The sequence below is a fragment of the Alligator mississippiensis genome, chromosome 2 (genome assembly GCF_030867095.1).
Source record: "Alligator mississippiensis isolate rAllMis1 chromosome 2, rAllMis1, whole genome shotgun sequence".
Lineage (NCBI taxonomy): Eukaryota > Metazoa > Chordata > Crocodylia > Alligatoridae > Alligator > Alligator mississippiensis.
In genome coordinates this window covers 151,860,551-151,871,474 of record NC_081825.1, presented here as the reverse complement: position 1 = coordinate 151,871,474, position 10,924 = coordinate 151,860,551, and the positions used below count along the sequence as shown (strand labels likewise).

The following is a 10,924-nucleotide window of genomic DNA, read 5'->3' as shown; positions in this document are numbered from 1 at the left end:
GTGTAGTCAAGTTGCCCACATCACCCACATCCTGGTTTCAATTAACAAATCTTCCCCTGCTGAGTTTCCAGAGATTAGATATATAATAAAAGCAAGAGAATGGTTCTTCAAGAGGAGGAGGAGAACTTGGGAGTTCTAGTCCTGAACTTGGATCATGCCCCTGGTAAGCCTGTGGGGATCTAGGCAATTTTTTGACCTTCAATTTATGGTTAGTTTATTTCTTTCCCAATTTCCATAGGAAAACTTGAGGGGTTTCCCACTTTCCATTTTAGCATGGTGCTGGGAATATGTTTCAAAAGGACTTGAGGTTGGCTTTACTCTTCCATTTGAGTCAGTATGAACAGTTCCATTTTGAAAATCTCTTCTCAGGGCTTTTTAGTTGCTTTGATGGGTAGACTGAGCTTTCATTTCACTCTGTATCATCACATGGACAGACAACACCTGTTCTCTTCTATCTGAATCAAAGAGACTCAGAGGCTTCAAGCAGATTCAAGTACCCTATTTACCTGAATCCAAAATGACTTCAAATTTAAGATTCCTTACATTCTGTTTATGGAAAAATTATGAATATGCTATAATTTTCCAAGTATAGAATCTAATTATTGGAGGGTTACCTTACATTCATTCTGCCACTATTGCAGTGGTAGGGGGAAGGCAGCTGGGGCGGGGTCAGGCTGCATCCTTGCCCCCTGCCTCTCCACAACTTCTCCCTCCTGCAAGCTGCCTCCCCCCCATGCCTGTCAGCCCCTGCCCCCCATATGGTGCCTGTTTTGCTGTCACCTGAACTGCCTGCCCCCTGCCTGCTCTCCACAGACATTGTTGCTATGTGCCTGGGCAGGGGCTGCAGGTGATGGTGGAGGGGGGGGGGTGCGGGGGGAGGGCAGAGGCTGCAGGGACAGGCAAAGGGGTAGCAAGTGGCTGCTGTGGCTCTGCCTGGCATTGCTCCAAGCTCAGGAATGGAGTGTTATAGCCACAGCAGCTGCATGCCTCTCCTCCACCTTGTACTCAAATGCAAGATGAGAGCTTCTTTCCCCATGGGGGAGAAAAACCTCATCTTGGATTTGAGTAAATATGATAAAATAGTGATGCAGAGGCAGTGCAGAGGGAAAGCACCTGTAGGAATCTCTCTTTGGTTTTCAGTTTTAATGTTCTCTCACTCTGTGGAGATTTACAAAGCAGTTGTTCACCAATGAGCAGATGGGCATATTTATAATAGGAACAAAATGATTCAGACAGAGTGATATTCAAGATGAGAGGTCATAGGAAATGAGCAACATGAGATTTGTAGGGGAAAGTTTACAAGCCTCAGAACCCTTCTGCTACAGTAGCTTCTTGACTCTCAAGTGGGGAAGGAATGTTATACTGTTTAATCTCTGCATCAATCAGGAAGGGAGAGAAACATCAAATGAAAACAAATCTCAGAATAATTACCAGGGATCATGGTTTTCTCTGATTACAAAATGCCCAATTTTCAGATTTAAAAAAGTAACCCAAAATCCACATTTTTCCATGTTCAAAATGAAACACCACTATATTTCTATCTATACGTTAGTGTTTCATTTTGATTATGGAAAAATGTGGATTTTGGGCTACTTTTTTTAATCCAAAAATTGAGGATTTTTTTTTAATCAGAGAAAACCAGGATCCCTTATAATTATTGGGATGATTCTGGAATCTTTTTCTATGCTCCTGACTCAGCAATGTTAAATATCTCCTTTATGTGTAACATTAAAACATCATAATTAGAGACCTACTTAATTTGTAGTTTCATAGATATTGTGGAAATGGCAAAATCCAGAATTTTCCATGAAATCTGCAAAATCAACAAAAAAAGCTTGATAAAAATAAAATGCTGACTCCCCAGTGGGAGCCAGCAGTCCTTGCTGCTGGGAGGGAAGGTGCCAGCTGGCAGGGCAGTACCAAGGGCAGCAGACAAGATGGCGGCTGCCCCCTTGTCCCTTCTCCCCCCACTGGGGTTTCTCCGCCAATGAGTGCTGAGAGGTGGGGCTGCACGAAGAGCAGCCAGCATTCAAGATAGCAGACACCCCTCCCCAATCCTCCCCGCTGGTGCCCCTTTACCAATCAGCACCAAGTGGTAGGGCTATTGTGAAATGCCCACAAAATCAGCTCTGCACACTGTGAGTGGGTCATGAAAAGCTTTTTGTCTTGCCAAAATTTAAGTAGATCCCAATCATAATGTTCATGTTGGAGTTAGTGAAAACACTCATTAGACCTTAAATTGATAGTCTATAATAGGAGTGTCAAACTCACTGTCAAACTCTGGGCCAGATCTGGATTGCAGCGCTCCTTTCAGGCTAGATCCAGCCTGCGGCATGAAAAAGCAGTGGCGGCAGTGGCAGCTCTGGCTCTGACCTGCAGCACGTGGCAGTGGCAGCACCAGCAGCTCCAGCTTTGGCTCTAACACAAGCTACATAGTTAGGGCCAGTGGCTGGGGAGGTAGGGCTGTGGCAGTAATGACTGGCAAAGGGGCCAAAGACTGACTGTGTCTCTTTCAGCCTTTGCTCACCCCCCTGCCACAGACTGCCAGGGCCACTGGGGACCAAGGGGCCTGAATTCTGTAGCAGGCCCTGGCCCCAACCCAACTTCCAGTGGCCTGCCAGTAGTCCAGTACATCAGATGGACTGGCTTCTTGGGCCTTATGTTTGATACCTCTGGTATACAGTGTTGCTAACTACAATATTTCTGAAGACATGAAAATGTACAGAAAATGTAAACCGAAGTACAATATTTTTTTACAGAACTTCTCTATAAGAGAGAGTACAATAAAGTATTTAAGGTATAGAGCAGTGGTCACCAACCAGTGGATCTCGATCAGCCAGTATATCTTGGAGCCTCTTGCGGTAGATCTCAGAGCCTCTTGGAGTCGATCTGAGGCTGGGGTGGGGGGCTGAGTGCCCACATGCATGCACATGCACGCCCCAACCCAGCAGGTCAGTCTGTGGGGGAGGGAAGGGGCGGGGGCTAGATTGAGGCCCCCACAGTGAGGGACAGTGCTGCAGAGACAGAAGCAGGGGTAGGTTGAGTGGGGCCCTAGCTAGGTAGGACTTACCTGCTGGGGAGGTGTGCCCCCCAAATAATTTTTCTCCCTTTGCCTCAATCTGCCCCCACTTCTCTCCCCACAGACTGACCTGTTGGGTGGTGGGGGAGGGACAGGGGGTAGGTGGCACCAATGCATGGAGGATCTTGGGTTGCTTTTAAATGCCAAAATTGATCTCCTACTTAAAAATGTTGGAGACCACTGTTATAGAGTATTTGAACTGCAATTGAATCAGACACTTCTCTTCCTCCTTTTCTATCATTTTTTCTAGTGTTTTCTAGTGGTTTTCTACCACAGATTTTTGGATTTCTTTTTTTTTTTAGTATAAGTAGCAAATTTTAGCTCTAAAATACATAGGGATAATTGTTTTCACATGCTTACCTCTTGGATCTATAAATCTAATCAAAAGATAAAGAACATAGCTACTTTTTTGTATGTGCCTGTTTAGTTTTAAATGTTTTTATTTTGTCTCTCTCTTTTTTGGGGGGTAACATCATCTTGTAGGAGGCCAATTGTGCACAGTCCCTGCCTGTCAACCTGACAAGAGCTCTGGAAAGGGAGGCACCAAAGGCATCTCCAAGAAGCAAGGTACAGTAAAATGGGCATGTAGTTAAACTTTCCTGACATACAGGATGTTAGTCACAGAGAAACAATAGGGGTTTTCTGGATCTGTAGAGATGAGAATTTTCATGCCAACAAGAATCCTTGGGTCCTTTTCAGATTCCTCTATCTTCATCCTGTTTCTTGTTAATAAAGCATGCAATCAATTAGTGAAGTTACCTATTGCGTTGGGTTGATGTGAAAGCATTATATTCACTTTATAGGTTGGTTAGTTCAAGGCCATATTTTAAGAATTGCACGTTACAAGCAAAAAGGTTTTTTCCCAATATTTTTCAGCTTGGGAAGGATCAACATGGATTGGATCAGTGGGGCCCAACCTTTTTTGCAGGTGTGCGTGCCATGAATTAGCACCGCACCCTCCCAGAGTGCCACTCTGATCCCCTTTCCCTGGATGATCTGCTTTGTGCTCTCTGCTCTCTGACCAATCTGTTGCTAAGTTTTCTGCTCCCCACTCTACATGCCACTGTGCTGCCTGTCTCTCAGATTCACAGAAGTTTAGGGCTGGAAGAGACATTGCAAGATCATCAGGTCCAGCCCCCCTGCTCTGGGCAGGAAAAACTGCTGGGGTCAAATAACCCCAGCAAGGTGTGTGTCCAGTCTTCTTTTCCCTGTGCTGCCATGTACAACACACAGGCTGCCTGTGCCACTTGTGGCACTCGTGCCATGGGTTGACCATCCCTGAACTATACCATTGATCCAGTGGTTTTATTCTATAGTCCACTTTAGGTGGAACTACAAAGGTGCTGAACATTGGCCTGACTCTGTTCCCATTGAATGAAATGGTAAAACTGAGGCTGGTTTTATAAGGAGCAGAGTTAACATTGCTCTGTGTGCTCTTGAAAATCCTTTGGTTGAGGATGGAAGATGCCCGGTGAACAATGGCCTCCCTGGGGTGTGGGTGAAGTCATGCCATCCCACTGACTCCCAGGGCTGTGTCTGCCATGCTGCTTCATAGGGGAGTCCACCTGATCTCCACTGCCTGTCTGGCCTTCATGGAATGGGAAGGACCTTTACTATACCTCTGCCCTCTACCATTTGTGGGGTGGCTACCATCCTAGAATGTTCTAGAAGTACATTGTTCTTTTGTTCAGGGCAGACAAAGAATAGCAGCTGTGACTGCCTGCTGGGCAGGGAGCCAACAGAGGCAAGGCCATATCTGTATCTAATTATGCACATATATGCACACTCCCTGTACCTGTTACAAGGTCCAAGCACCAATGAACCTTATGCTAGTTTGTTAATAGCATGTCTCCTGAATTTAGAAGAGGTTCTTCTCTGTACAGAGGGATCTCTGCAACCGTAATAGCTAGAACTGGACACTGAAATGTAAATTAAATAATTTATTGGAATGCTAGATTCCCCTTTTACAATTTAGATAAGTGAATTCTCTCTGTGTTGGCCATTGGTATGGAAAGTTTCTACTGCCATGAGTGTTTGATTTTCAGATCAGCAATACAACTGTGTTTTCCAAAGCTGGTTCAAAGCAAGCGTAACATGAGATGCCAGTCTGGAGGGCCTGCATTTCTGCCACAGCTAGGTCATGCTTTTTGAGAATGCAGTGCATTTATGGATTACTTTACAGTAAATGGAGAGATCAAACACCTGTTCTAAGAACAGTCAGATGGAACAATAAAGGTCCCTTGGAGCTGTTCTCAACTTTTTTGCTTCATTAATGCACACCCACATGACAACACTTACTTGGACACGTACACCGAGACACGCGTACACACACATAACCCAGCAAGGAACTGCTGCACACATTTTGCTGTTCCATTACTTTGTTAATAATGTCTACTGAGGAGGGTTATGTTACTTTTTGACACATGCCCTTTATGTAGCATGCCTGTCAGTCCTGAGACTGAGCCATCCCCGCTAACTTTGTTTATGACTTCTTAGCTCTGACATGCCTATTTGACAGGAACTGACAAAACATAAGGATGGACATTGATGTAAATGTAAGGATAGAGATACATGCAAGTCTTCTCTTCCAAGAACCAACTTAATTAATTCCCCATTTAAGTCAGCATGTATTACATTCGCAGCATGTGCAGACCTCATTAGCCAATTGTCTTTGGTCACCAGAATGCATGTTTTTCTGAGTTAATATGGACAATGCCCCCTTTCCTCTCCCATATCCCCTTAGGCAGACAATACCATCTTAGTCTGTGTTTATAAGGGGCCTAGCACAGTGGTGGTGTCCTGATCTGTGATTAGGGTTCATAGATGCCATGACAACATTCCAAGTCATAAATAAAATCCCTGGTGACCTGTGGCAGCCACGGCAAGAATATCTGTTAGGAAAAGAGGAAAATGACAGATTTTAAACAGTCACTTATAAAGAGCATTTGCCAATAGGTTATTTTATATGGGAAGCAAGACAGTCTTCTAGACACTTAGCAGTATTTTTCAATAAGAAAATGCAATAATCCACAGCAGTGGTTACCAGCATTCCAGCTTATCAGTGTTGCTCCTCGGTGTGATTTATTTCTCTTGTATAGTGTAGTGTTTTCTAGAAAATGGCACTCCCCAGCTCCCTGTCCCTTGCATCATGAGACACAGGTCATGAGCTTTGTACGTGCTTTTCTGCAATCTCTACAGCAATTTAAATAGATTAAAAGGCTGTATGTAGCAGAGCAAAGTCACCTTTTTAGTAAAAGCTATAGTCCCACGTAAAAGGTCAGCTGTGTAAACAGTCTGAGGAAAGCAAAAGGAAATGAAGGGAAAGCTGAATGTAGGCATGAGGTTCGGAGTTAAAAAGTGGTGATGCGTGTTTGACAGCAGTTTTGTTGTGATTTTTATTACTCCTGTCCTGTCTCAATGTGATCTGTTGGCTTTTGATAATAGTGTATAATACAGTGGTAGAAAAAGGGAGAAATGCTTAGATGGATCAGTATTTGCCCATGCTTCAGTAGCAATTGAGGGGAAAGCACCATGTTTTTATGCATCGTTATATGGCATGTTAATAATTCTTTTATCTAAAAAGCTTTGTTGACATCATTTCCTCTATTAACAAGGATGTTTTCTTCTTTTTCTGTGGAACCAATGCAAGACAAATAGGATTACCTGATGGGGGATGGAAAAGGGCTTGTGAGTAGTGGCAAAGGTTTTTGTATTTGTTTATATTAAATCATTGTATGTGTGGGGTCTCCCCCCCCCCCCAGGAAAAAAGTGATACCTTTGAATTGTGATTTCATGAGCCGTTCCTTCAGGCTCACTTTCATGAGTTCTGCCCTAAACCAGCTAAGAGGCTTTTGAGGACTTATGTTGGTATAAGAGTAAAGAAACCTAGGTCTCTTTAAACCCCATTTGTCATAGTTAGAGGGAGTGTTAGAGTTGGGGCAGGGGAGGAGCTGGGAGTCAGGGCTCTCTACTCCTATTCCAGGATTGTTTCACTTTGGCAACCAGTCTCAGGGTATCAGGTACCCAAATCTGATAGAAATTCAGTATGAGCTGGTTGTCTGACTCCTTTACTGTTCTTTGAAAATGACATCTATAGCCCAGAGGGATGTAATTTAACTATCCGTAAAATACAGATTATCAATACCACCCAGGACTACTGGGGGATGTAACTTATTACAGCTCAGTTGTGAGCCATGCTATGGGACCATTCAGAAATGCAGTGTCAGTGTACCCCTTTACTTCCCCCATCCAAAGCAGATACAAGTAACTGCTCCAGGAGGCCACTGTTCCTGTATCCTGCACCTCCACCATGTCAGTGGCTGGCATCTATGAGTTGGCACATAAGGGTCTAGGGTGGGCACAGATTACATATCCACCAGACCAAGGGAGAAGCAGGGTGACCTAGCAGCACAGTTTGGGGAGAAGGTGAGCAGCAAACAGGGCAAAAAGAAGGTTAGGGACCATTTAGAAAAACTGAATGTGTACAGATCAATGGGGTTGGAAACAATGCACCCAAGAATGCTGAGGGAATTGGCTGATGTGACTGCAGAGCCCTTGGCCATTATCTTTGAAAACTGGTGGTCCCAGATAATTGGAAAAGGGTAAATATAGTGCCCATCTTTAAAAGGGGAAAAAGGAGGATCTGAGGAACTACAGACTGGTTAGCCTCATCTCAGTCCCTGGAAAGATCATGGAGCAGGGCTTCAAGGAATCCATTTCTAAGCACTTGGAGGAGAAGAAAGTGATTATGAATAGTCACCATGGATTCACCAAGAACAAATCATGCCTGACCAACCTGATTGCCTTCTATTATGAGATGACTGGCTTTATGGATGTACGGAGAGCAGTTGACATGATATACAATGAATTTAGCAAGGTTTTTGATATGGTCTCCCACAACATCCTTGTAAGCCAGCTAAGGAAGTGTGTGTTGGATGAACAGACTCAAAGGTGGTTAGAAAACTGGCTGGATTGCCAGGATCAAAGGGTAGTAATCAATGGTTTGATACCTAGTTGGCAGACAGTTTCAAGTGGAGTGGCCCAGGGATCAGTCCTGGAGCCAGTTTCATTCAATATCTTCATCAAAGACCTGAAAGAAGGGATGGAGTGAATCCTCAGGAAGTGTGTAGATGCCACCAAGCTAGGGGAAGTAGTAGATATGCTGGATGGTAGGGCTAGGATTCAGAGAGACCTCAACAAATTGAAGGATTGGACCAAAAAAAAATCTCATAAGTTCAATAAGGCAAACGCAAAGTCCTGCACTTAGGATAAAACAATCCCATGTACCAGTACAGGCTGGGAACCGCCTGGCTAAGCAGCAGCTCTGCAGAAAAGGACCTGGGGGTTACAGTGGACAATAAGCTGAATATGAGCCAACAGCATGCCCTTGTTGCCAAGAAGGCTAACATTATGCTGGGCTGAATTAGTAGGAGCATTGCCAGCAGATCATGGGAAGTGATTCTTCCCCTCTATTCAGCATTGGTGAGGCCATACCTGGAGTACTGTGTCCAGTTTTGGGTACTGTGTCCTGCTACAGAAAGGATGTGGACAAATTGGAGAGAGTCCAGAGGAGGGCAACAAATTGGTGAGGGGGCTGGGGGACATGACTTATGAGGAGAGGCTGAGGGAACTGGGCTTGCTTGGTTTGAAAAAGAGAAGACTGGGGGGAGATTTAATGCTGCCTTCAGCTACCTGAGAGGTGCTTTCATAGAGGATAGAAATAGACTGTTCTCAGTGGTGGCAGATTCATATATTCATAGATTGTAAGGGACTGCAAGGGACCTTGCAAAGATCATTGGGTCCAGCCCCCCTGAACTAGGCAGGAAAGACAACTGGGGTCAGGTGACCCCTGCAAAGTGACTGTCCAGTCTCCCCTTGAAGATTTCCAGGGTAGGTGATTGCACCACCTCTGGAGGGAGTTGATTCCAGTCTGGACACCCTGACTGTAAAGAAGTTTTTCCTAGTGTTAAGCCTGACACAGTCTTCCAGCAGTTTGTGGTCATTACTCCTGGTTTTCCCCAAGGGTGCCCTGGTGAACAGTTGTTTGCCAAGCCCTTGATGTATTCCCCTGATGTAGAGATAAGCTGCTACCAAGTCCTTTCTCAGCCTCCTCTCTTTTAGGCTGAAGAGGCCCAAATCCCTCAGCCTTTCCTAGTATGGCTTGCCTTGCAAGTCTCTGATTATACCGGTGGCTCTCCTCTGGACTCTCTCAAGCTTTCTGACATCCTTGTTGAAGTGTGGCACTGAGAACTGGATGCAGTACTCCAGCTGCAGTCTTACCAATGCTGAGTAAAGCAGAAGAATGACTTCCTTGGTTTTGCTTGAGATGCATTGGTTGATGCATGCCAGAGTATTGTTTGCCCTGCTGGCTACAGCATCGCACTGCCGACTCATGTTCATACTATGGTCTATTATTACCCCTAGCTCCCTTTCAGTTGTGGTGCTAGACAGTATGGCGCCACCGAGCCTGTAAGTATGTTGGGGATTGTTGGTCCCCAGATGGGGCACGTTACAACTCTCAATGTTAAACTTCATCTGGTTCCATTCTGCCCAACTTGCCAGCCTATTTAGGTCTGCCTGTATCTGCAGCCTGTTTTCAAGCATGACCACGCTCCCCCATAACTCAGTGTTGTCCATGAACTTGGCCAGTGAGCTCTTCACCCCCACATCTAAATCATTGATAAAGATGTTGAAAAGCACTAGACCAAGCATGGACCCCTGAGGAACACCTCTGGCCACTTCTCGCCAGGACAACACAGATATTAGAACTCTCTGCATCCTACCCTGCAGCCAGCTTCCTACCCACCTAACTGTCGAGCAGTTAAGCCCACAATCCTCCAAGTTTCCCATGAAAACATCATGGGATACCAGATCAAAGATGATAGGACAAGGAGTAAGTTGCAGCAAGGGAAGTGTAGGTTAGATATTAGGAAAAAACTTTCTCACTAGGAGGGTAGTAAAGCACTGGAACAGGTTACCCAGAGAGGTGGTGGAATCTCCATTGTTGGATATTTTTATACCTGGGTAGAAAGGCTTTGGCTAGGATGATCTATTTGGGGATGGTCCTGCTTTGAGCAGGGGTTGGACTACATGACCTCTTGAGGTCCCTTCCAACCCTAATTTTCTATGATTCTATGACTGAGTGAATCACAGTCTGTTTTCTGGGCTGCTCCTGGAGCAGCACACCTACATATGACTCCCTTGCTCATAGCTTATGGTAAAATATCCCTTTATGTTTCAGATAAAAGGCTCTTGGTTAGTGAAAGCATTATTGTGACACTGGTGAGCTTCCACTCGATAAGCACAAAAGGATTCCTTCCCCCCAGCTGTACTATTTCTTCAGGTTGACTTGGTAAGATTCTCTAATGTATTTTGCTGTGAGAAATTACAGAATTAATTGGTGAGTGATTCCAAATAGAAGCTGTCAGACCAAAGGGCCAGTGCTTAGCACACACTCTTTGTTCAGCACCACTTCTGAGGAGGTTATACATACAGGGAATAGAGGAACTGAACTCAGTCCGGTGAATGAGTTGTTATGTTTGATTAGCAGAGATAGACACAAAACTTTGGTATTCAGAGGCAATCCAGATGAAGTGCCTAGGAGCAGGGTATAATCACTAAATCCTAGCCAGAATTTCTGATTCATTTACCACCTGCACGATGTCTACACTGTTATATTGCTGACAAAATGTGCTGGCAGCCAGTGTCTGAATCAATGTACAGTTGAACTGGAAGTAAGATGAGCTGTGTTCAACAAGGTACAGAACCTGCAGTTGATAGTGTGGGGGGCAGCTGTGAGATCTGGCTCTAGACAAAAGATGGAGCTCTGGTTTTTCTGAGAAAGGT

The 10,924-nt window shown here is 44.8% G+C and overlaps 1 protein-coding gene across 5 annotated transcripts in view; it reads left to right on the top strand.

The window, feature by feature from the left end:
- The window catches only part of FAM13A (family with sequence similarity 13 member A), a 257,788-nt gene that overhangs the window by 97,871 nt on the left and 148,993 nt on the right, over nucleotides 1-10,924 (top strand). For 4 of the 5 annotated variants that reach the window (XM_059722315.1, XM_019488106.2, XM_019488105.2 and 1 more), the window contains exon 6: nucleotides 3,563-3,646. The exons of the other annotated variant lie outside the window; for it this stretch is intronic. In XM_059722315.1, coding sequence (XP_059578298.1) covers nucleotides 3,563-3,646 — 84 coding nt within the window. The remainder of the gene's footprint in view (nucleotides 1-3,562; nucleotides 3,647-10,924) is intronic. 5 annotated transcript variants of the gene reach the window in all.